The 27,179-nt window shown below is 40.1% G+C and overlaps 1 protein-coding gene across 3 annotated transcripts; it reads left to right on the forward strand.

Annotated features, from left to right (window-relative positions):
• On the forward strand, positions 1–27,179 carry plod2 (procollagen-lysine, 2-oxoglutarate 5-dioxygenase 2). Of its 3 annotated transcripts, XM_067486381.1 has the most exons (20): positions 2–519; positions 10,275–10,366; positions 11,235–11,371; positions 12,817–12,980; positions 14,856–14,968; positions 15,072–15,135; positions 15,392–15,489; positions 16,509–16,610; positions 18,467–18,592; positions 18,674–18,795; positions 19,520–19,624; positions 20,349–20,474; positions 21,324–21,465; positions 22,235–22,297; positions 23,520–23,633; positions 23,898–23,963; positions 24,164–24,268; positions 25,633–25,779; positions 25,983–26,108; positions 26,245–27,179. In XM_067486381.1, the coding sequence occupies exons 1-20, from the start codon at positions 417–419 to the stop codon at positions 26,398–26,400; spliced, it is 2,271 nt and encodes a 756-aa protein (XP_067342482.1). In that variant the 5' UTR covers positions 2–416; the 3' UTR covers positions 26,401–27,179. The 3 variants fall into 3 exon arrangements, with proteins under 3 accessions (XP_067342484.1, XP_067342482.1, XP_067342483.1); XM_067486383.1 differs by lacking the exon at positions 24,164–24,268 and having other exon boundaries at positions 1–519; XM_067486382.1 differs by lacking the exon at positions 22,235–22,297.

The following is a 27,179-nucleotide window of genomic DNA, read 5'->3' on the forward strand; positions in this document are numbered from 1 at the left end:
CTGTGCTTCATCGCACTCTCGCGCAGGAAGTCCCTGTGTCAGTGCTGAGCACCGTTATCTTCCCTCCTCCACTGCTTCACTCTTCGTGGCCTGTAACATCACTGGAAACCCAAGTGGCTGCTGTTGCAATTAAGGAACCACGCCTGTTGCCCGCTAATTCCCCTGAATTGCAGTATTTATACTACCCTGCAGCAGAAAGAGCTGCTTCAACAGCGGCGCGTCCAGAAAACGTGATACTCACTGGAACACGTTTTCCCCCCTTTATTTTAGTGCCTTTTTTTTAATTATTATTATTATCGCGAGAGCGCAAATAACGACCCTCCGGGGCTGATCCTGGCCGCTGTTGTCTGCCTGGGGGGGCTAATAGTTCAGTCGGTCACAGAGCTCTCTGCCCGGGAACACGCACTCTCACAGCAATGGAATACCTCACGTTTTGTTTAGTGTTTTCCTGCTGGATGAAGTTTGCCACTTCTGTCTACTCTACTGACGCACCTCAGGCTCCAGCGCCTATTCCCAAAGGTAACCACCAAACTTTTCCCCGCTGTCTGCTGTTGTTGCTGGCTCGCTCCGAACTCCATTAAAGCCTTGTCACAAGGCACCGAGCTAACCTCACATTTGATTGCCGTTACAAATTTGATGGCTGTGCTCAGTCCCACTTTTTCTAGCCACTTTCCAGAGCTGCCGCGACAGAAACGCAGAGAGAACATGATCAACTTTCGAAAGATGTCATTTTCCGACTGCATGGTGCTAAGTGCACAGGGGGTGTAGGATGCATGCCTGTGGTTCCCTGTGTGGCAAAGTGAATATGTCAAACGCTACATATGTTGGAGCGTAAAATTACATGATCGTGCTCGACACAAAAGAGCCGTCTGCGGTTTGTCACAATCCTGTTTTTATTGCATGTTGTTTGGCGGCGCGCAGCAGCGGCTCTTATATTTAGATGTCAGTCTGTAAAGTGGCGATGCGTGAAATAAATAACCAGTTGGAGCAGAGAGAGAGAGAGTTTGAAAAGTTGCTTTCCACTTGTTTATCTTTGCTTCACATTTGAACGAAAGCCAGACTATCGTAAGAGTTGTAAGACACGACTGCGCATGGAATCCATTAGTATCTGATTCTAGTAGCAGGCAACCAATTATGTGCATGAGGAACAGGGGCTCAGTTGTAAAGCTGTTTTAATTGAGGGTTCGTGCAGCAGAACGAGCTCAACCTGCTCCCACACTTAACTGCTCAGCTGTTAAAAGTACATCCATACTGTGCTTGTATGGGTTTAGGCTGCCTGAAGCACCGCCTTTGTGTCCCAACTTTAATGGCTTGTTTCCACTGTTAACATGTTGCCCCTGCTCTAAATTGCCCCTCAGTTAAACTAGCACTTTTCACAGGCACGGGGGGCAACATGAGGGGTTATGATTACGCAAGTGTTGGTGTGACAGTTAAGCCTATTGTGGGTTTGTAAAGGTCTGGAAATGTGGTGTATTTGGGCATTTTGCTGTGGGAGGTAATATACTGGAAGGACACAGCAGCTGTGTCCACACTGGCTGGTCTTGTCCTCTTCATCTGCGTTAAGTGTGTGTCTTTCACACAGTAGTCACACACATTTGCAAGCTTAAAGTCTTTAAACAGCCTCTGAGAACTAAATCACTAGGGACTAGCAATAGAAAGTTTCAGCCATTCTGAGATGTGTTTAAAATATTACTGGGGTATAATAAAAGGGGTATCAATGCTGTCACTTCCATTTAATAATGAGATCATGCAGAGTCTGGGCCAGCTAGACTAAGGCCTAATAGGTGTATTTAAAATGAAGTCAGACAACGTGTCATCCACCACGTCAAAAAGAACAAGTTGTGCCTGTTGTTTTTCAGAGTGACTTTACTTTTCCTTTTTTTTTTTTTTTTTTTTTTTTTTTTTTGGGTGGGGCTTAGATGCTGGTTGTCATAGTGACAGGGCATTCACATAGCAGAAATAGTCCTTTGTAGGACACAAATAAAAAAACAACAGAAACACATCACACCACAAGGTAGCACAGGTTTTCCTTCTTCAATTTGTTTGAATGCCAGCTGTGTGAGTATGGATGTAGATAGAGTGTTTCTCTCTGGTTCAAACTTTCTTCTCCTCTCCTCCAACTTTGTTAACACCTCCACTGGTTGTAGCACAGACGGGAGCTGTGATTCACCAGGGAAAAGGGACTGCAGAGCTCTGCCCATTTCTCACCTATATGCTCCTGGACAGTCACTGAACAGTGGACGTGGCTGTTGGTTCGTCAATTTTGGAAAGTTTTAAAAATCAGGCGTCGTAGACCCCCACTGTCTGAGCGTCTCAAAGGAGCCTTTCACTGATTTCTAACTGACTGTGTGAACAGCAATTCTGACATTTTTTTTATTTAACAGGTCGTTCTTAATCTGTGTTCACTTAACAGTCAAAAAAAGTGCAAATTACACGGACTATGAAATGAAATTAAGTGAAAAACCAAGGACAGTGAATACTTTTTGTATTCTCTGCAGGACATACATTTTTTATGAATATGAATTTCTGAATTTTTGAGTTTAGATGCTTTTATTGTCAAGTAAGTGAAGCAAAATTTCCACCAGCATCCATTTGAAGAACTTTTATGCAGCTTATTTAACTTTCATAGGCTGTTTTGATGATCATATGTTTTAAGTCAAATTCTTTTAATTTGAATAACTTTACTTAGGCAGGCTGGCTTCTGAATTTTATAATAAGGGTCAATAAACTATTACTCCAATGCTTTACACTGTATTTTGTTTTAGGAATTTAAAAAGTAACAAATAAATAGCGCTAAAATAAATATCTAAATGCACAATATTTTTAATATTATAATACTGATAATATTTCAATGTCCAGAATTTTTTGGGAGGGGCCCTGGAGTCAGAGTCACTGTTTGGTCAAATACTGTGCAGCATTTTACACGGTTTCTTTTAGTTTTTGCTTGACTGGCCAAGACTTTTTTGGAGTGATAAACAGGCAATGAAGTGCCTATGATGTAAAAAGCGACTGACCATCATGCTTTTGTTACATCAGTGGACTAATTTGCTTACTCTTCCTGTTGCTGTGGCTCTGCTGGTGGTGCAAATCCAAATTACCTTGAGTGTATTTAATCCAGGGATGGGGTCTTTATTTAGGATCCTGGGAATACAAAGTGCCAAAAACGTTTCTGCGGACACGCATCTGCTGTAAAATATACAGTTTTCAGAAACCAGCTCCAGTTAGTAACTGCAGTCTGCCACAAAACAATATTTCTCCCGTATTTTATGTTCACATATTACCAATAAGTCAACTGCTATTTAGTATCAGCAGACATATACATACTGTACGTGTCACGGGCAAAGGTAAAAAAGTTGCTACCATGATACCTTTCCAAAGTAGTTTAATTGTGTTTATCAGTATTACAAACCATCATATACATCTATACCGTTTTAATTGAACTTCCCGGATTGCATTTATTGTGTCAGCGGTGTACGAAGCAACGTCCCGCCATCGAAACAGCCCCTTGTGGTGTTTTATCGTAAGCACAGGTTTCCTCTGGGAAAAGACTTCATTGACGTGTCAGGCAGCATTTTATGGAGAAGAAAAGGAAACTCCACCTATGGTTGTCTATGCCTTGTATACTGTATAATAGCGCTCTCTATTGCCTGTAATTCCAGTCTAACAAACTAACAAACCCTGTTGGAAAGACAGGCCTGTAATCAAGACTTAGAACATTGTCACTGTATCACCACAAAGTTGGGTCTGTGCCTCAGTTTCAGCCAAATATGTGTTGTGTTGTCTGCATTTTTACGCTGTCTGAGGTTTTTTCTGCCTGCTACTGTATCAAACAAATAAAAACAGCAGGATAAAAAGCTGACACAAGTGTTTTAGAGTACAAATGTTCGATTAGCAAATCATTTACTGTATATGATGACTGTCTGACCATGGGAATTGAACAACTATCAATACTTAGTAAGAGCTATTTTGGCTGAATTGTTTATTGATTTAGCAGTAATATTCAAAGTGAAATAATAATCAATAGAATATGAACATAAATAAATGATTTTAAAACTGTAAGAAGGACTGTCATGTCACAACTAATATAAAATACATTTAAACTGTAGAGGAAGCAACAAAAGCAATAACCTTGAACATTTTCAAGTAACCGTCTTGAAAGTAATTAAGTAAAAAGTAATGCTCTAGTAGAATAGAAATTCCAGGAGCAAAATATCCAAGAACAGCCTTTTGCCATCTTTAATGAGCCTGTGAGTTTAGTTTACGTCTAGTAACCACTGACGCTTGTTCAAATAAATGTTAGCGGATTTATTAGATGTGAAACTGTGCACATAGGGAGCAGCTCACAGCTTATCTTTAAAGAGCATTTTCAGTTCACTTTCCAGTTAGAGATGCAGGTCATTTGAATGTTGTTGAAGTATACAGGTTTGTCTTTTTTTTTTTTTTTTGCTTTCCATTTTGTCTTTTCAGACGGAAAATGATGAATGTTAATCAAACTATAAGTACTGTTGTTAACAGTGAAAGAGTCTGAAGCTTTACAGTAACATCAGACTGACACAGGAAATGACTACACCAGTGAAAAGAGCACTGCATGATGTAAAACCAAATGAAATTAGATACTTATTCTCCATTGACTGGGTAAAAGGGATAAGCTCTTTGTGATTCAGAATGACGCTCGTCGAGACTATAAAAGTGTTTCCTGTTCCACTGCTGGTGACATCATGCCACTTAAGGCCGAGGTGCCTGTGGTCTGATATGTGCAACTGAGACTTTGGCTTTTTCTATGGAAATCCTACCAAGCTCTTGTATTATGTAAATGTCCTGTTTGATCAATTATGGCAACTGTGCCACTAGAAATCAAACTCTATTTTAGTTGTTGGCAGCTAAAATAATGTCCGACCAGCCAGTCTGTGAGCAATTGAGTTTTTCCTGGTCGCCTGTGTATTTAACCTCCTAATTTGGCTCCTGGGGCTAATTGCAAACACATGGAGCACTCACCTATGTAGCAAAAATGCTATTTGTTGCTGTCGGTAAAGAGGCATGTCTGCATGTCTAGGAGCTCCTGGCTTTTAGAGATCAAAAGGTGTTCTTACTGCGCCAAAGCCGTTTGTGGTAACATTAAAATTGTAAGGTATTCTAAAGCTAGCACACCTTTAAAACTAACTGTAGCTTGCAGTATGCTTCCAAATGTAGCTGGATGCTGAGAAATAGAGAGATGGCAGAGCTACATACAATTCAGCAGTTAAGGAAATACATGAGGTCTTTGTTTATTCTTCCCATATATATGTTTATTCCTCTAAACAGATCAGTCATAAAGCTGCCACTAGGCTTCGTCACAACTGCTTGGCAAGTATAGGTTTGGGAGCCCATGCCACCACACCATCCCAACATCCAAGCTGGTGGAAGCTGTGTCCAACTGTTCCTGTAACTTTCTGTAATTCTTAATCCAACATTCATACCCACTTGATGCAGTCATTAGCCAGCTGTGTAGAAGGGACAAAGGAGCCAAAGTTTGGACTTCTCTCTTTAACTCTCCTCCTTCATGTCACGTTCCATGAGTATAATCAAATGCAACTCTACATAAATGCTCTACAGGAGCGCATTTACCCCCTCCCCCTCTAATAGCAGGCTTTTCATCTCGCCTTAAGTGTGACTGTACTTATTAACACGTTTAATTGCATCATGGCAGGGCCACACTTTGTACGAACTAGTTCTTTTGTAATGTAACCTGCCACTTTGAAGACTTTAAAGTGGCTAAAATCAAGTTTTTTTTACAATAATAGGCCAAAGCTCATTGTGAAACCATGTAAAAATGTGAAAGAAGTTGCTTGCAGTGATAATTCTACAGAGAATTAGCATCTGAATCTGCAACCTGAGTAACAGAGGGAGAGGTTGCAGCTGAACACCCTGGCAGTGTGACTCATCGCTGGATTTAGGGCCAAACTCAAACAGCAGGTCCCATCCATGGAAAGCAAATAACAGCGAGTCTCTTCAAGCCAACAATTTTAAAACAGAACTTACCTACCACTTTCTAAATACCCTGATATCTCCTTTAATTACTTTAATGCAAGGACAGAAACACACTGACTGACCCAAGGTGGAGTTATATTTATATTTCATAATATTAGGGCTGGCTTTTTGGTCTGTACTCATCCTGGAGCAAATTTCCAGGGTCAGGGTTGGTATATTGGGTTTCATTCACAAACGCAGAATTAAGCATATGTGCAAGTCTTGCATCCAAGTCTGAATGAGCTCTAATGTGGCTGAAAGCATGTTCTTTTCCATCTCCCAGCTCACTGTTTCCTGCTGTAACATTAAAAGGCAGGCTTGGTTAGGCAAAGCCTGGTAGAGCAAAGAAATGTGCAGTTCTCACTAGACAAATTAGACTTTCTGGTGAGCCTTTAAAAATAAAAACTGTTTATTTACTCAGATGACTGAAATAGTGCAGCCAGGATTGTCTCATCTTAGAGGAAAGATCCAGTTAATCTTACTTTCAAGGGCAGGACATTCCCATTATCTCTATTTCCGTTCTGCAAGAAATGCTTACTTAAGCTTAGCCCCAGCCACTGAGTCAGAACATTTGGGCAAGGAAGTGTGAAAGTTTACCTAGACAGCTAAGACCAATATAGAGGACTGGGAGAGAAAGGCTGCTTGGTGTCCATGTCCTTACTTGGAGAAAAGTAAAAGCAGCACTGTGTGAGATGCATTCCTCTCCTCCTCTGGACTGTTTAGCCAGTATTCACAAAAGAACATGCTGTGTTTACTTTGACGATCGTCCTCCAAAATCGCAGTTGCCTAAAAACCTCATTTTTTTCAGTGTTGCCATCTGTTCCTCAGCCAGCCTGCCTTAGTAGTGCGATTGTGATGACTGCTTAGATGAAAACGTGTCAGACGACTGGAAAACTGGCCCAGGATTTCGTTTTGGGGTTAGAAAATAAGGTAGATCTTGTTGTCAAGCAGTTGTTTTTCCTCACTGCGACTAAATGAACATTGACGCTGTTTGGACTTTAGATAATTGTAGCGAGCGTGTTTTTGCTCAGTAACTGAACAAACGCTTAATACCTGGAAAAAATTAGGTTTGAATGTTGGAGAAAAAGAAACTCCTGACACTATTTCTATAGGCGAAGTAACATCAAGTGAGACTTATGGCCTAGATCAGATGAGTGACTTAATTTTGACTTTAAATCGTGGAAATCTGCACGTGTGTCATGTTTCAGTCATGAAATCGCTATTTAAATAAATTTATGTTTTTTATATGGTATCAAAGTGAATACAGTTCACTCTGAAAGCCTTTACCAACACTAGTGTACCAACACTAGTGTGTTCAGTGCTTCTGTTGTATTAATTGCCTGTTAATACTGTAGCCAATACCTGTCACTACCTTTTTATTTGGGTTTTTTAATGCTTTTTTTCCATTAAATCTCTCATTCAACCTTTTGGGTCAGTGAACCAACACTGAAATTTACAGACGTAGCAGACGTAGAGCATCTACGTCTGCTCTACATCTGGGCTGAGATGGGTCTGACAGGTCTTGGGTAAATATGTACCTAAAATATAATAGCAAGCCACCTAAAAAGCATATTATTTTCATTTTTACCAAATGTGCAAAAGGACAGGCAAAATACTTTTAACTGGCTAAGCAGAAAACAACAAATTCTAACTGTGAGGATACAAAACGAAAGTCAGTTTAAATAATTAACTGAAAAGAATTTGTACCTCAACCCTTTGTGTGCAAAGTTGGTCACATTCAGCCAATGACAAAGTTGTTATATACTGTAAGCATTATCATGTAAGTAAATAAATATTTTTTACTGGGATTCCATTAAAGTGCCCTATAACCCCTTGTAAAATAACATAAAAATTATGGAGAGAGATGGCATTGAAATGACAGATCATAATTCTTTGTGTTTGAGACATTACCATAATATCCAGCCACAGTTCACATAAGGTGAATCCAAAGGGATGATTTTCCCCTTACCAAGACCTATGCACGGAACGAAGTGTGTAAACAACACTTGCAATGTGGGAAATAAAAGTATCTGTCTTATCTCTTTTAAATCAAAGGCGGTTTTCATCACCAGGCTGTACTTAACTGGGAGCTTGCTGCGGGGGATGCACTCATGTGGTCTGCAAGTTTATGACAGGAGGAATGCGTGTAGTTCCAGAAGGTCAAAGAAAAGTCACAGATGGGGTGATTGGAGTTGGTCTCCCAATCATCACAGACAGGTCAGACAGCTCAGTGCGTAAGAGAATAAGATAGATCACAACCAGCCACCATTGCAGACACACAATGGTGACACACTACCAGCGACATATTAAAATTTTATGGGAAAAGGAAAACGAATTGAGCTCAATGCAAAAAGAAATCTAAAACATATGTCCCTGGCTGTAATCCCAGCATGAAGTAATAGAGAATATTCTTGGAGGTTTCAAAATACTGCCAAGAAATCCCAGCGGAAAATGCCTAGGGCGGCAGTGTGCTCTGTCAAAACCACTCTTGGGTAATCAAATAGTTTCGGAAACACTGCTACCCCACACACTTTTCTAACCTTAGTGTGGTAGCTTCAGCTATCATTCACACCCACTCCCAAAAAATACGTCTACCGTAATTTACAATATATTGTCACAGACTGGTTTTCAAGTGTGCGCATTTATCATTTTGCATACATAATCGCCTGGTATGGGCTTTAACTAAGCCACTGTGATAGTCTGATGTCCGCTAATAAAAGAAGGATGTAAACCTCTAGCACAACCATTATAATCACCTGTTTTATACAGCTGCATGGAAGATATGCTTCCCAGATGTGGGAGGCAACATTCCCTCCGTGCATTATGCTCCGTTATCCACTATCTTCAGGCCAAGAACAAGAACATGGATACACCTGTGGGTCAGAACAGACATCCCTTACCACTGTGCAGATCTGAAATGGGAAAACTATGGTGTTCTGAATCCGCCCAGTTCTTGCTCTGGGTGCTTGCTCAGACACAGTTCTATTTCCAACCTGTAATAGAACATATGTGTCAGAAGGAATGCTGGAATCGCTATTTGAAACACGAGAGGTCCACAGGCTAGACTGGGATGAGACAACATCTATGTCACATTGACAGGAACAGATGGGGGAAAAAAACTGCAATGGGCTGATTGTAAAGTCATTAGTGTGAAGGAGTGAGATGGAGGCTTGTGATTTTGATATTTGTGACAAAAAGATTTGTCTATTTGTCACAAATAATGCTCTAGAAAATGGGACCTACTGTACATGTTCTGGAAAGATCAATACTGTCCAGGTTACTTGGAAATTTCAACAAAGATGAAACAATAAGCCCTGTTAATCTTTGCCTTCTTTAGTTGAGCCCTGGGGCATTTTAAATGAGGTCTCCTCAGGATTTTTATAAGCCCCCAATATGTACTCTCATACTTCCAATCCAACTTGCCAATGTAGGATTGTAAATATTTTACAAGGGTTTAGTGGGATACAGTGCTGTATATTAAACAGAAGGAAGACTGGTTCTCCACACATGAAAAGCAGGATTAGTATTCATGTAGTGCTATAAAACCAGATTAAAGTGTCATTAAATCTTTGTTGGCCGTATGACTTCTAGCACAGGAAAAACAATCATGGACGTTGAGAATGAATATATGTCCGCATCTTTATAGAATAATAGTTTGATGCACAAGATCACAGGTACGTCCAGTTGGTTGTGCAAAGCATAACAGAACAAGTGAATACTAGCTTAGCGGGTAGAGCCTCTGTCTCTGTCATTACATGAGGTTATAATGCTAATGTGTACAGTGTCTGGTCTAAGCCTTCCTCAAACCTCACATTTCAACACGCGTGGCCACTGGATGTCTGTGGGGGATTTTTTTTTAACCCATGAGGAAAGAAATTATTGAGTTGATGTTTTTGAATATTTGTTCTGTTGCTGTATCAAATTAAAACTGCAGTAGATGTTTCTAATTTAAAACGTAGGTTTAGACTGCTAAACCAAATTGCTACCAGCTTGTTGACTTAGGTCTGAGGTTTACAAGGGACTTGGTTCACAAAAGTGGATGCTGGTATGCTTATATGTAAGTATAATATAATACCTCCATGCAGTAGGTTCCTGTGGAAAACCTTGATCTTGGAAGTCAAGATTTTTCGGTTGGAAGCATTAAAATAACAACATATATAGTCCATTTTCTGTGAAAATAGTAAATCCTCTTTATAAAGTCGAGCCAAAAATGTGTGATGTCTTTATACTGTAGGACACAAGCTGAATTTGTGAATTCTCTTTTTCAGAAAAATTACTCGTCTTAACTGTTGCAACAGAGGAAACAGATGGCTTCCTCCGCTTTATGCAGTCTGCAAAATATTTCAACTACACTGTGAAGGTAAGATTGTCTTGTATTCTAAAATAATGTTTGTCCCTGCAAGCAGTACTACACTCACACCCACAGCAGCCAAATGTTCAATCCCGTGATTTATTAGGCCTGTTAAAGAAAACAATGAAGTGCAGCAAGCTGAAAAAAAGCATCCATCTTAAAGGGACACTCCTCAGTGCGGCTCCAGAATTCCCCTCTGTGGCTGACACCAGCAATAAAAACACTTTTTTAAAGCTTAGCACTCCAGGTTCATGCCTTGCTCAACCTTGTGTGCTCCTGTGGTGCTGCACGAGTTTGTGTACTACTGCTTCTTTTTTTTAAAATGTATTTATTTATTTATGTATGTTTGGGGGGGGAGGTTCGAACTCAAGCCGAGTTTTTTAAGTAACCTTTCTAGATTAGATCTAAGGCTTAGACTGAAATTTCCCCCAACAGCTGTGCACTTTTTATTCATAGTTGTGTTATAAACCAATGAAAATGTGCATGTAAGTTATTCAGGCAGCAGTTTCACATTGGAGTTGATAGAATGTGACAGCCTAAATATCAGCGGGTGAAGAATAATCTGATGATAACATAATTGACCCATTTTCCAAGAAGCTTTTTTAACCCATTTTCTTGAATCAAGGGTAATTTCCTAGTTATTAGAGAAATGGCCTAACTTTCCCTGTTCTTTTTAAAGAAACTTCTTGGAAATTTGTTGCAAGTTGTGAAAAGAAATTAACTTTTTCTCACTAGTTCCTAGTTTTCAGAAATATACTGTAAATTGACTGAAAGACTTTGGGATATTGGTGTTTTCAGTATAATCGCAACTGCTTTTTTATTGGGTTACGCAAGTTCATGTTAAAGTACAACTTATCCATCATGTGCTCTGTTGTAGGTACTGGGAATGGGAGAAGAATGGAAGGGTGGTGACGTGGGTCACTCTATTGGTGGTGGGCAAAAAATCAGACTACTGAAGGAGGCCATGGAGGCTCTGGCTGACCAGGAGGATCGTGTTGTCCTGTCAGTGGACAGGTAAGTTGAAAGGCAACTTAGCTTTTATTTACTTTGTAAAATTTTACTATTTTCAAGATATCTTTCTTTTTTAGATGTTCATCTTCTCGTGGGCTTGGATCTGATTTAGATTCAATTTGAAATATAAAACAATTCCATAAAGAGAATAGGATGCTAAATGCATCAATTAAGTCATTTACATAATCACAGCCTGTAACAATTGCTTAAAAGTAATGCCTCCCCAGTAAGAGATGTTTCTGCTTCTTTCTGTAATGAAAACTGCCCTCCCCTTATTTATGCAAAGGTATTATTATAGAGCATTGCCAAATTTAGGAGGAAAGTGATTCTCACGGGCAGGTAGCTGAATTATGAGTTTTCAAGCGCAATAGAAAGTTTCACTGAGTTAATGTGAGTGGTTTAGAATAATAACAGCTTTGTAGGCCATATTTCCTCAAATAGAGCAGGAGATGATAATACTTACTGTACCATGTCACTTGAATAATGTAAGCTATAATTGCTGTGCAAAGTTGTCACACCCTTCAGACAGGTACTGTAATTGGAATGTATTTTTTTTTTTCTTCAACAGGAAGTGGTGTATTGGGAGGCATTTGTCTGTGTTTAAAAATATCTAATCCTGTTGGAGCAACTTGGGTGTTCTGACTGCTTCTGATTCAGACACCGCCTCAGACGTGTGCTTCTGAGCATGTGCTGAATTTCTGAAATGAAAGGAAAATGATTGTGTCCAATCTTAAATGGACATGAAAATTGACAAAATGAGTGATTTTTATATAAGTCACCTTCGGAATTGACAGAAACGTCTATAGTGTCTATTTTGGTCAGGGCTAATGTAAAACAAGTCAGTCAGCTTCAAGTCCAGGCTATTGTACACATTTTGATTTAATTAGGTTTTTAAAAGTAGTCAGTAATTTATTGTAAACTTGAGCAATACCTGTGATTGATATGTTACCGATGGTTAGATGGTGCTTTTATATGAATATACTGTACCAGCCAGAGCTGAATGCTTTACAACACACTTTGACTCGTGTGTGTATGGGGGGATCTATTGATTTAATGCTACTGTCTGCAGTACACAGACAAAGGTACAGAATCAAAGACTGTCCTGGAAGAAGGTGTTTTATAGTCAGTGACTCTGGGATCACCAGCGTGAGTTGTTCCGACTTCACACCCCGAAAGCAGTAAAAGCACCAGAAACACAAGTGAAAAGTGAAAAGCTAAACTGAAGCTTGAATACTAAATTGGTTTTACGCAAGTCACAAAATACTAAAGGCCTTGCAGGCATGAACACGTGTTGTCTTGTTGTGTTCAAATCCTGCAGGACTCTCCTTTTTACAAGACAAGCAGATATGTTTCAGATTTAGATAACAAACCTTCTCTAAGTGCAAAAGCGATCTGTGATCTGCTGTGATAATGATCTGTTGTGTTTCATTGCCCCTACTCCCTTATAGCTATGATCTTATCTTTGCTGGGGGACCAGAAGAAATTCTCAGGAAGTTCCAGCAAGCGAATCACAAAGTGCTATTTGCTGCAGAGGGACTCATATGGCCAGATAAGCGACTAGCTGACAAGTACCCCTCAGTCCGCAGTGGCAAGCGCTACCTCAACTCTGGAGGTGGGTGCAAAAATTCTAAATATGATCAAAGTGCTGAACTTAAATGTCTCCAACATAATGCTTTTCTAGGGTGACTCTCAATTACACAATGATGATGTGACAAACAGAAGCTGTCCAAGAGTAACACTGAACATGCTGTCGTTGATCTTGGCATAACCCCAACCTAACACAAACATTTTTACAGCAATGGTTACCATTAAAAATTATTTAACTATTACGCATTGTGCAGTATGAAATGTGTTTGGTGAATACAATTTGGCGTAGAGTGCTGCATGAGTCGGTCGTCAAGGGTTTATTCATTCCACCGTAGGCTGTCAGACTCTGAAGGTTTGCAGGCCTTGTTGGAATGCAGGGAAATAAGCAGCAAGGCACCTTCAGTGTTGTTGGTTTAACAAGCAGTGGAGCGACTATCAACAGGCTGCTGTTACTTTTCAAATATTAAACATCCAGACTTCTATTATTGTCTCTTTCTTTAAAATGGAAGTATGTTTTTCCTGTAAACCATCTGCTTGAGTTATTTCCTTTCCAAGTGGACCGGAGGTCACAGTAGCCCCTTTCATACAATCATTAACTGCAGCACTTTTCCATTCTTTTTCCTCTAGATTTTGTGTGTGTGTGTGTGTGTGTGTGTGTCTGTCCTCTACAGCGATGACATCTACAGTACACATGAAGATTTACTGGGCATCATCTCAGTGGGAAAGTACTAGATATGTGGAGACATTTTTTTTAAAAAAGAACTTTAGTATGTTCTCATGCAAAATCCCAACGCTACGGCCAGTTGCATCCTGCCAGTTCTTTAGGACATTGAATTGCTGCTTTCCCTGTGGTCTTCATCCTGGTCTGACCTCCCGTATTGGAGCCGAGCAGTCTCAGACTGACTGATCAGAGACTGTTTTTAGCGCTCATTGTCATTGACATGTGAATTTGTCTTGGCCCCCCGAATGTGCCACAGTTTGTATAAAATTGCAGGTTTTGTACGAGTTCCTACAGCTACCGCCAAAGTGACCATTGAGGAATGTTTCATAGCATCTGGACACACACCACTGTGTCACAGAGAGCAGAGTGTTTTGGACACAGAATCAAGATACTGCAGGGCTGTGTTTGTCTGTGTTTATTTGAGTAGACTGAAAAGTTAAGCACTAGCCAAATGAAAAAAAAAAAAGTGGTGAGTGGGTGGGGTAAGAGCTGCAAATTAAACTGTTTTCTTAACTTTTCAAAACTCAGTCTGTCCAAACAGAGATACAGTATCACGATAAGTTCTATTGTTTCTCCTTATTCGCTGCCTGTCTTGTAGCCATCCTTTTGCGGACAACCTCATGACTATACGATCTGCATAAAATGTCACGATTTCCTTTTAACTTTTTTCGCTCCTGCCATTTAGATTATGTCATATCCATCTCTCAACTTGTTTACAGTATCTGAGGCTTTTATTTTATGATGGGAATGTACAATGACATGCACCAGCAACCCAGCCAAACCCTATAATCTGTTAGTGTGGTCAGTGTCCTTGAGCAAGAGAGCGAAGATGAAAAGACAGGGCAAAACTTCAGTGACAATGTACATTTAGAGAGCGTGTGAGATACTACAGTAGTGTACACTGTTCCAAGTTGTGAAACATTTTCAGTAGAATGCAGCTTTCCTACCCCCCCATTTTTCCAATTCTAGCTACAGACTGTGGAGAGAGAACGGCCTTGTGCAATTCATTGTGCTTTGGATTGTTGCCAAAGATCACACTTTGTGTAAGATGCTTGGACTTGCTAGGGTGAAGTATTTAGACCATGGAGCGAGCAGATGCAGTATAATTGTGACCTTGTAAACTTTTCTTACCGTCAACTTTATGCTGAAAATCCATTTCACACGGTTTGTTACTTGCAGGTATAATTGGCTACGCTCCATATATAAATAGAATAGTTTCACAGTGGAACCTCCATGACAATGACGATGACCAGCTCTTCTACACTAAAATATACCTGGATCCTTTACAAAGAGTAAGTATTTTGTGCCAACGCCAATGCTTCAGATGAAAAAATATATAACAAATACAAACCCACTTAGAAACCTATAAACCAACTCTGTTTTTATGTCTTTCAGCAAACTCTCAACATGACTTTAGACCACAAATGCCAGATTTTTCAAAACCTGAATGGTGCAGTTGGTAAGAAATCATAGACATATTCAATAATTTAATGCACTGCAAATCCGTATATTTGTCCTTGGGCATTAAATACGTTTTCCTGCACTGATTTATACCCAGACTTTACCATTCTGATGCTAATTCGTAGGATATTTATTTTCACAAGACTTGTCAGTTTTGCAATCCATCCAAAGAATTACAAACTTTTCTTGCCAGTGTAGTGAGTTTATTTTCGTCACCTGGCCTTCAGTGTCTTGTGCTCCTTTTTATTTGACAGACGAAGTGCTTCTCAAATTTGGAACTGCCCAAGTGAGAGTTAGAAATACAGTGTACGACTCCCTGCCAGTGGTTGTCCATGGTAACGGATACACCAAAGTGAGTAAGATCCTAAGCCTAATCGTCTATTTATGGAACAGCAAAGCTACTTGTAAGTCAATCATCCTCCCAGAACACCTAGGACATAGTTTTGGGTTGAATAATTGAAATCTTTTTTTCCCACATGTTGGCCTATGCCTTTTGGATTTTTATGCACCATTCATCACATATTCCCACACATTCAGGAACTATTACATACTGTTCATAACATAGTTGCCCTGTCCATCATAGTCAGCTTATTTTTCGGAGGTCTGGCAGGGAACTTGGTTAATGCTTGAGACGATGTGCCCATATTTTCTCTTCTCCATCATTCTTTGTACATCAGAGTGACAGGCTCAGCAAGCTGAAAAGCAGTATGTCGAATTTTCTGGTCTTTTTCCTTCCCTTAACTCTTCACAAGTTTTCGCTCCACCACCAGCTGCCTGTCTCAGGTTGTCATTGGTAATGACCCAAACCCACCACCATTGCTGAGTCACTCTCGCCAGAGGGCTAAAATCTGGAGAAGCTCTAAACGTCAGATCACAGAATCTGTGTCCTAGAGGTGGTTTCTGTTATTAGAGTTGCCAAACTGAGTCTTAAACCATTAGTTTAATAGAATTTTCCAATTTCAAGTTCAATCTGATGACAAATACATGATTACTGTAATGTCTGCAATAAGAAATTGGGAAACAATAGCACAGTGGAAATTATATGTTCCCAGAGAATTTTAAACTTTCATGCACACTAAATACAGAAGAGTCATGGTTCTGATTACAATATGTTAAAATTATGCATAAAGAAAATGAACAATTATCTAGATTGTCAAGTGTAGATTTTAGCAGAGGAGACATAACCCTGTGGCCTTTAAAGGATTCTGCCTGATCATCTGACATCCCTACAGGGCAGAATATTCCAAAGACATCAATGAAATGTTTAAGTGAGCTTTACTGAAACACAGATATGATGTGAAGCTTTTGCTTAAAGTGATATTAATCTTGTGCCACCAGTTATTCACCGCCTCTGGATTCTTTCCTTTACAGATGTACCTGAACTACTTGGCCAACTATGTCCCCAATGCATGGAACTATGAACATGGGTGTAGTCACTGTGATGACAATGTTCTGGACTTGACCCAGTTAAAAGTAAGGCCTTCATACTGAGCAATTTTCCATATATCTGCTGTCCACTTCAGTCCATTTTTAAATAGCTGCTTTGGGAAGTTTAGCCTCCTCCCTGCACATATATAAAAGGGAGAAACATATCCTGGTCTTCTAACAGGACCCATCCATCTATCAGTGACTGTCTAGACAGTAGGAGGGGAGCCAAGTTTGTCCTATTTCAACAGATAAATAGGACTGTTGGTGCTCCCTTTCCAGCAATAACAGGTTATATACCCATTGGTCTCTTTGGACCCTTTTAAAAGAGTATCAGTGCGAGGGAACCTACTTGGGCAGAGGAAGCACTGCACTGCTGTGGTGCAGGATATGGCTTTTGGGGTTTTCAGAAGGGCTCATTTAAAGGGGTGTCACTGTCAACCAGCCTGCCTCTTTGTGGGCTTCTCAGTATGGGTATTATCCACAATAGTAAGTTACAGTGGTTACGCTGAAAATTTGTCACAGAGCTCAGCCAAAGCTGGCAATGTATAGACAGCCGGAATGGCAACACAAGGAAATATGTCTAGCTGTGTGGTTGCGTCTGTCAAATACGTGACCACACTTTACTGCTCTTTTTGTGGGGAGAGTAGTGAACCATACAGAAGATCCCAGTTCATGTATTCCGTGTTCTTATCCTATGTGTTTCTATGAATTTGTTTGGTGCAACAATTTTTGCGCAATTAAAATAACACGAGAGTCATACTGTGCTATAAAACAGCAAAATGTCTATCACAATATTTTATACCGAGACATGAATCCCTTAAGATTTACAGTAATCCAATGGACTCCATCAATAAACGGGCTTCAAAGGTTTAATTGGAGCTGATTCAACACAAACTCAGCAACATGAAAGGCATCTCTGTGAAAGTTGCTCTGTGACCTCCCTAATAAATGCTGCTTCTCAATAATAGACAAGTAAATGAAGGCATTTCATTCTGCTATGCCACTCTGTGTGTTTAGGACAGAGACTTCTGAAAATCGGGTCATGTGGAAACACTGCCCATACTGTGTCCAGGCCTTTCCTGTGGGCTAAATCCAGGTCACTGGCACTGCTGCATTGCTGTTAGTGTTCTTTGGTTTTGAGACTAAGCTTATTTAAGGCCCTGCAAAGACACTGGGACCAATACTGTGCCATCAAGGCCACTTCAATGCTGTAGTTCTGAGTTTTAAATAAATTAGCTTCTGTCTGCTTTAATAGATGCTTTAGTTGTTGGGCTAAATTTTTGCACTGCTCGTCATGCAACTCCTTTCCCTTTGCTGCCTGTCTGCTGTCTCGCTGTAACAAATTAAGCTCACAGTAACTGGGTGAGTTCCAGTATTTGTGTCTGAAACACAGACATTGAGGAACTTGTAAATTACACAGTTGTGCTCAGATCCTTTTCATCGCTGGGCCAAACCTTTACTGTGAACTGGTAAAGAGAATCAGAAGTCCAGACTAAGCCGTGTGGGCTGGAGCTGAACGCCATGGGAAAATTTTTCTGGTTCTCGGCTCTATTTTTCTGAGCAGTAACTATATACCTGGGCTGTCTTTCGAGTTGGAGACCCCTTTGCTAGATCAGGAACATCAGCTGCCCTATCTGTAGAGCCAAGAGGTGTCCAAGCATTGCAATATTTTCATAATAAATCAAGACAACAATAAGAGGGATCACATAAGATAACCAAGAGCGAAAAACTGACGTTAAAACAAAGAGTCTCCTGTCAGGGACATCATCTAAAGCAACTTCACTATTTGTTTATGTGTCACATGAAATGTCAAAATCATCGATGATTTAGATTAAACTGTGTAATTACTGAGCCCGGTTGTTTAAAATAGTTCTGATTTATCTGCCATCTAACCTAAACAGGAGTATCCAAATGTGATGGTTGGAGTATTCATTGAGCAGCCAACTCCATTTCTTCCTGAATTCTTCCAGCGGCTGCTCACTCTGGATTTTCCCAAAGATAAACTAAACATTTTTGTCCACAACAATGTGAGTATGCACACTTGCAGCTGTGTTGCTACATGATCATATATGCAGCCTCTAATCCATTATTACTGGCTCACTACTCAGGAGGTTTATCACGAGAAACACATCCAGAAGTTCTGGGAGGAGAACAGGAATGTGTTCAACAGTTTCAAGGTAGTGGGACCAGAAGAAATTTTGAGCCAAGGAGAGGCCAGGAACATGGGCATGTATGTACGCCTCTTCTCACCTCTCAAGACCTGTGGTTTAAGTAAAAAAAACAGAATGAAACCAGATGAATGAAACCAGATTTAAAGGCAATGCTGATTGATTAATAACAGCCCTTAAGAAACCCCCACTCCTCCACTCATTCAAATGAGCGTTAAAGCTCTAAATGGTGCTTGCTAAATGGTATAATTTCTATTTAAAGGACGCAATCATTTCATGTTGCAGAATGAAACATCAGTTTGTGGAGCTTAATCGGTTAAACTCAAACCAGTTGTTAATTTCGAACTCTCCAGAGTTTTGAGAATGTTTCTCCTATTGACGTGAACGTAACGAAATGCGGGTGCGTACTATGCATAATGTATGACAGCCCCAAAGGGGGGCCTTCTCTCAGTACTGAGTAACAGTCTGTTGTCACGGTGATACTTCAATTAAATAATTCGAGTCCGTTATGCCTCAAAGTACTGGCCAGGACAGCCCTATAATGAAGAAGTTGAAAATATATTAGCAGTCTGTAATCTTCCTAAAATCACAGTATCCACTAGAGGCTTAAAGGTAGTCAGTGAGAGTCTGACTCTGCAATTGAAAACGACACCTTATACTTAGCAGCTGATGAATTTGAACTTGTGACTGTGATTACTACCAAGTGTTTTGTTTACTGCAGTCAGTTATAGACTGAATAATCACTACTTTCTCTGCCCCGTGTGCGTGTTTCTCTGATTTGAACAGGGATCTGTGCCGTAAGGACATCACGTGCGATTACTACTTCAGCATAGATTCAGATGTCATGCTCACAAACAGACAGACGCTGAAGCTCCTCATTGAGCAGAACAGGTAATCACACAGTGACTGGTACAAGAAGCAAACCTCCAACAAACCTCTTTGCTAGTTGTGATCATTGAACCATTACATTCATCCCTCAAGTGGCAAAACCACAGGAACATTACAGCCGGGTGAATGAAAGTATAAAAATAAGCCGCTCTGGCTTCCTGTTTTTGCCTGGCCACATGGAAGCAGTGAAAGAGTCGACTGCACTAACCCCAGAATGCCACTTTGCATTATACAGAAAACAAACATGCTAAACCTTTTCCCCCTTCTGACTGTGAGGAAAGCTTCCCATAAATTAGATGTCGTTGTGGCTGTGGCGCGGTATTGTGACCTGTTGGAGGCATGCAAAGGAAAAAGCCTTTTTTTGGATATTTTTAAAGACAGCATGAGAATTCTCTACTGGCACAGATGCTATTGAAGGAGAATGGAAATATAACCTATCCAAAATCTGAAAAAGCCTGAAATGCCTGCTGCCGCATGTCATTGCACTTGTGTGAATCCATATTATCATGATGTACAGGTCTGGTTTGCATTACATGCACAGTACAATCTGCTACTCACTTGACAGGCATCATATCTTTTCAGTGAGAGGCTGATCTTCTTCATGCAGAACACTGGTTTTAGCACTGAAATACCCAGTGCATTACGTGCTTGGCTGTCTGTGAGATGTCTGAGAGTCATATATGCTCCGACAGAATTACCATCTCTCCACTCTGCCTTCTACTTTCAGAAAAATAATTGGTCCCCTTGTCACTCGTCACGGCAAGCTGTGGTCCAACTTCTGGGGGGCCTTGAGTCCGGATGGTTATTACGCTCGCTCAGAAGATTATGTCGACATTGTGCAGAAAAAACGCGTGTAAGTCACAAGTTCAATAAGGGCACCCAGCTTTGACGTTGCATTGTTATTGTTCACACACTTGCATGTCGCCATAGTGTCTCTCTGTGTCTATGACTGTAAATCAATCAGGTGCTAATGTGCTGAAGCAGATGTCACATGTTCAGCCATAAACAACTGGGAATATAAGATGCTTTTATTATGAGCTACATCCTCAAATTCGCATATGACCAGTCATTAAAGCCAAACTGTGACCTGAGCAGGGATTTAAACTGAGCCTCAAATCCTGAGATATGAAAAAACCCATAGTGAAATTCACTTTCCTCTCTGACTGACTCACTTTTTATGGGTTTAAAAATAAGTTGAAATGGCGCCCAGATGGCGCAGAGGAATAAACATCCACCCACCACTGTGGAAACCCAGATTTAATCGCCCATGAACGTGTGCCTGTGGAGAGGGAAACAGTGAGCGAAACAGGTCCTTGTCACATTCATTACCAGCTCCTACAGGACTGGTGAGTTAGAGGGCCTGTCTGGAGTGGGTTGGGATCCGGGTTAAGTCTGAATCTCCAGGTCAACAGATGGAGCAAGTAGAAAAATGAGATCAAAGTGCAACACAAGTGGTCATCACAAGTTAGGATTAAAACAAATCTCACTTAGGTTGGTTTACATACACACAGAGTTTGATTGAAATGCATGCACCTTCCCACGTGGCTTTGCCACGTTAGTTTCACAAACCAATATAATTTCCCGACACGCCCTCTATCAGCTCCATCAGAACACCTGCAGTCATGGTTCACATGAATGAGCATCAGTGAAACATTCAACAATGAAATAAGTACTTCTTTTCCCCATGTTCTGTTGTTTCTAGGGGTGTGTGGAACATTCCTTACATGGCACACACATTCCTTATCCAGGGCAGTGTCTTGAGGAATGAACTGAAAGAGAGGAACTACTTTGTTCTGGAGAAACTGGACCCAGATATGGCATTGTGTAGAAATGCCAGAGAACTGGTAAGAAAGTCCAACCTTCACATTTGGGGAATCATGGCTCAGTATTATAAACTGCTTGTACTGTACTGTAGTTACATAGTCAATACAATCAGAATATATTTACTTTAGAATATATTTGCATAGGGACACAGTCACTTTGAAAAGTTATGCTAATAAACAAAGAATGTACTTACGCACAGAAATGATTTAGCAGGATTAGTTTATAAATGTGATGAATCTTAACTATGACAAAAGTCAACAGTTCAACGGAAAGCAAAGATGAAACGTTGGCAAGTATAAGTGGCTTGAAATGTCTTTGTCATCAAGGCATGATCCTTCTCTGTTTACGGGTGCATTTAGTTTCCTTGCACTGCATATTCCAACATCCTTGACTTTGTCTTGCTCTCATTGTCATAACACCAGATGGAGCCATCAGTTGCAAGTGCCTCCCTGGCTAGCTGACAAAAGTTGGCTTGTCTGTTGTGTTTCGCTCCCCACCTTTAAACTTGTAAACCGTTTATCCAGCTGTGTGCTTTGTGTCACCTGTCCTCGCCACTAAACAACCGCCATGCCTGATCCAAACACGGTGTCCTTTTGGTTTGTTTTGGTTTTTCCCCAGCATGTTTCTTCCTATGATAACTCGCAGGGAATCTCGCTCCTTTTTCACGCAGGCGAATTTCCCACTCCTCAGTTGCTATGTATGTGACATATTTCAACTGTCACCTTCTCTCCTGTTCTGAAACAATGATTTATGGCTTCCTATTTACATGATGCCTCTCCTTTATTTTAGACCAGTCACAGAGAAAAAGACTCCCCTTCTCCGGAATCATTCCATATGCTCAAGCCCCCAAAGGTTTCAATTTGTTTTAATTATTCTGCTTTCTGAAACATCATTTTCCAATGGGTTAACACTAAGACCCCATCTTACGATTTGTCTTTCTCATAGGCAAACATGTTTTCAGTTGCACTAAACTGTTTGTCCCCCACTGAGTTAAACTCTCTACATTTATTTATTAAGTTTAACATGGTAAATTGTATGTATTATACATAATCTTTCAGAAAATAGAACTTAAATTTTTTTTATAAAGTTTGAGTTCAGATTTCATATAAATTGATAAAAATTAATTCTCAGTTGCTGTTTATATTGCTGCCTATTTCTTAACATGAGAAAGATTACTGGCACATCTTTGGAAATTGATGTTGACCTTTTTCTTGTGATGAGTTGAGGTCTAAAACCAGAGTTGTCTGAAGATAGAGGAAGACCTATTTTGTGTCCTGTTTTATAATCACTTCCAAGAGGAGAGTTCGTCCACGTGCAGGTCCTCCTCTCCTGATGCTTTATACCCAATAGCCAGCTGTTCTCTCTAAACACACTCACTAATCTCAGATCAGGCTCCAAAAATGATTATTCTTTCTCATATAAACAATCTGACCAAGATCACAGGTTTCAAAAGATGATTTTATACACAGGCAATTTTGGAAACTTCCACTGGGAGATTGCAAAACTATTCTTAATATTTCATTTTTGACATATGTAAAGCCTTGTCTGATAGCAGTCCAAATTCTCCCCCTCACAATCACCCGCCCAATGCCCGACTGTAAAAGGGAATATCATTCCTGGATTTGCTTTGTCCCAAGCTGCCCAGCACCCTTCTGTTCCTGCTCTCCCACTCCTCTCACCTGACTGCCCCACCCTGACTGTCCTGTTCAAAACACCCCTGCAGCCCCCCTTCCCCCATAAATAATCTTGGATTATTTATACGGAATCTGTCCCTCTTTGAACTAAGTTGAGCAGTAATGATTTCAGTGTGTTGAAGAACACTTAAATCAGACTTCTTTTTAATTTCTGTGCAAATGAGTAGTTTTCCACAAAAAGCATATTTTTTTCTGTTTGTATGCCAGTGGTAAAGTTGATGAATGTTCATGTCCTAAACATTTGCCATAATTATAACCTGCAGTATGCTTATGTACTGTAGGGTCTGCATGTATAATATGAATCTGCTATAAATCCTGCCTGTGAGACATTACTGAGATTTTCTGGAGAAACTGACTGAACCTTTTCCTGTTTGCTGCAGGGAGTCTTCATGTACATAACAAACCGTCACGACTTTGGGAGGCTCATTTCCACAGCCAATTATAACATTTCTCATTATAACAATGACTTGTGGCAGATATTTGAAAACCCTGTGGTAAGTCATCAGGATCTCTCATTATTCTTCAACCACAAAAAGATTTTTTTTATCTGAATAACTGAGATAAACAGCAGCCACCTGTAAAGGTTATTAGACATAATGGAAAGATTACAGATGTGAGACAATTCCGAAATAATGAATTCAGTGTGATAAGACTCCTGACTGATAAGGCGTGCTGGGACCTGCCCTGTAGGAGAGGGTATTAGTGCTGTGAGGTATGCAAAAATATGTCCACTAATCTGAAATTCTTTCTCCTTGCAGGACTGGAAGGAGAAGTACATCCACCAAAACTACACTCACATTTTCACTGAGAACTACTTGGAGGAGGTTTGTATTTATGTGTGCGTATCTGCATGTGTTCAACATACAGACAGACTGGGAATGAGAATGACATAATGTCGTGCTGAAATCCCAACATCTGGTTTTAACATATAGTATCTATGTGCTCTATTAGTCACTACAGCTCAGGGTGACAGTGTGACCCAGGTCTGTTCTCAGTAGTATCATCGTGCATGTGTGTGTTGCAGCCTTGTCCCGATGTGTTCTGGTTCCCAGTCTTCTCAGAGAAGGCCTGCGATGAATTAGTTGAAGAGATGGAGCATTATGGTTCCTGGTCTGGAGGCAAACACGAGGTCAGTACTGTTAGTTCAGGTTCCCTGAATAGACGGCTCTAATTAACACGGCACACGTACTTCTATTTTTCTGTGGTTTTGTTCACACATTTCAGTCAGGGCAGAAATTTATGTAGAATATTATCTCTGCAATAAGCAATAATTTATATATAATAATAATTTTGATTCATTTTTAAAAACCTTTTGCAATTTTAAGAAATAATGACATATTTCCATTCCAGTGCAAAAGATACGCCGGTATGCTAATTTTGACAGTTTACATACGCGGATAAGAGTTTGCAGCCATGATAGCGTGTCTGTGAAGTGTGTTTTGAGCTTAAACACTATCACCAGTACACTAACAAGCTCACAATAACAATGGAAACAATTTTTCATGGACAGAATGTGCATAATGCTAGGAATGCATGTTTATCATGGTCACCATCTTTGTTTAGTGTGTGAGCATATTAACGTGTGAATTCCATTAGCATTGAAAAAAAAAAACTTAATGTTAAATTAAGTAGATCAAGGTGCAAATCCTTAATTTTTTCTCTGATTGTATTTATTTTTTAAGACTCGCTGTGTGACCTTCAAATGAAGCCATTTGCCTCGGTTATTTTAAAAACTTGCACAACTTGTAACTCTGAGTAAGATGAACCCTTAAATGTCTCATTACGGTTAAGTGTTTTGCATCACGTGTGGTGTAATTAGTCACATCTAAACAGCATTTAGAAAAAGGGAAAGTGAGGAAATAATTCGTCATGTTGCTGGCTGTAGACTTTATTGTAAAACCATGCCTTTGTTGTGTTTGCGGGTTGAGTAAGCTGTTACTTTCAAGCTATCTTTCACACCCTTCTGTGGGCGTGAAATGTTAGCCAGATGTAGTGAGAAGGTGTAATGTTCTTCTTAAGCTACTTTCTAAGATTTTTATTTTGTGGTTTTTTTTTTTTTTTTTTTTTTTTTTTTTAGGACAGGCACCATAATGCTTAAGTGGTTAATTTTAGTATTACTATTATCTCCATATCTACCATTTAACTATAACAGAATGCAATGGTTATGACTTTGTGTTATATGTTTACAGGGTCTTATTCATGTGGCCTGATTTATGTAGTTTGAAATTGGTAATTCATGTTTCTAAGTTTGCCTGGGAGACTAAATGTGTATAGATATTTTGACTGTTTGGGAAACCGCTGAGCTGGATGGGTCATTAAGTCTCATGCAAGCAGACAACAGTACAGCCTGCGGTTTTAGGGACACACACATGCACATACAGACACATCATCACTTTGAAAACTGCGGTCACACACAATAAGATTGGTGGGTCATTTGTTCCGTCGTTAATCACACTGCAGCACGCTTCATTTTCCCTACTTTTCTCTTCTCAGGACAAGAGGATCGCTGGAGGCTATGAGACCGTGCCGACGGACGACATCCATATGAAGCAAATTGGCTTTGATAAAGAGTGGCTACACTTCATCCGGGAGTTCATTTCACCTGTTACGTTAAAAGTGTTCTCTGGCTACTACACTAAGGTTAGTTTGACCTCATGGAGAAACAAAAGGAGGGTAAACGGTAAATACTGTTTGCCCAAAAGTTGACAACGGCAGCTGTTTTCAGATGTTGACAGTCTTTGCTGAAATGTGAGCTCTGTCAGCAGCTGACACTGGGTTGGATGGCATTCTGGAAGTTGAGTTCACTGTCATCTTATTTGATGTATTACTCTATTTCTTTGCAGGGTTACGCTGTAATGAACTTCGTGGTCAAATACACACCCAACAGGCAAGCCTACCTGAGGCCCCACCATGACTCCTCTACTTTCACCATCAACATCGCACTCAATAACAAAGACAGAGACTTTCAGGTAAGGAATAGCACTGTCACACAGGGTGGAACATCATGAAATCACTGGATCTCAGCTTTCCACCTTGGAGTTTTGAATCCACATGCAATTATGAGTCAAATTTATTAGATCTGTTTATTCCTTATCTCCTTTTTAGGGTGGGGGCTGCCGGTTCCACAGATACAACTGCTCTATAGAGTCACCGCGTAAAGGCTGGAGCTTCATGCACCCAGGACGACTGACTCATCTCCACGAAGGTCTACCCACCACCAATGGCACCCGTTACATCGCAGTGTCCTTCATTGATCCTTGAACTATCTGATTATAGTGTAAATTTGTCTTTTGACCTTTCTTTGCTTTTTTTCCTGTCATGTTTGTTTGGTTTTGCCTTTGAATACTTTTTGCCCCTGATGTTGATCATGCAATTCTTCTTTAAAGCAGCTGCTTTAAAACAATATAATTGCATTTAATGAATCTCTGTCAAACAGAGTGTTGCATGGAAAAGGAAAGTGACAAAAGTATTTTATACTTTGGATACACAGAATACAATGTAAATTATGCCAGCAGTGCAAACTGCTCGTTTCCATTTGAACCACGTATTGCATTCAACTTGGACTCAAAAGCAACATCTAGCAGGAATTATTGGTGCTGTAGCTTGTCAGGATCCTCACAGTCATCGTAACTGCCGTTAATACACACTGGTCCTTTTGCTAGCAGCTAGCTGTGCCATGCAAGTATGTAGACAACTGTTGTCTCTGTTGTGTTGCAGGTAAAATGTCACTGAACACGTTCATACTGTAAAAACTCATTGTTGCTTAAATAGTTACTACTGGTGCTCATGACTTTCCACGTTTAATTTGTGCCCAGGGAAAAAGAAACGTGATATTGGACCCAAGGAAAAAACACACCAGGACAACAGAATTTAATATGGATTCTGTTCAGTATTTTGTTTTACTTGAAAGGTTTTTCCTTCTTTCTTTCTTGTTGTTAACATGGAACCTTCCTGAAAACACTTTTGCAATATTGTTTCTGGGAGATGTGTGTGAATGTGTTTTGAACCTCTGCAAATAAAGTTGTTTAACTTATTGTCAA

Source organism: Channa argus, chromosome 19 (assembly GCF_033026475.1).
Source record: "Channa argus isolate prfri chromosome 19, Channa argus male v1.0, whole genome shotgun sequence".
NCBI classification, from domain to species: Eukaryota; Metazoa; Chordata; class Actinopteri; order Anabantiformes; family Channidae; genus Channa; species Channa argus.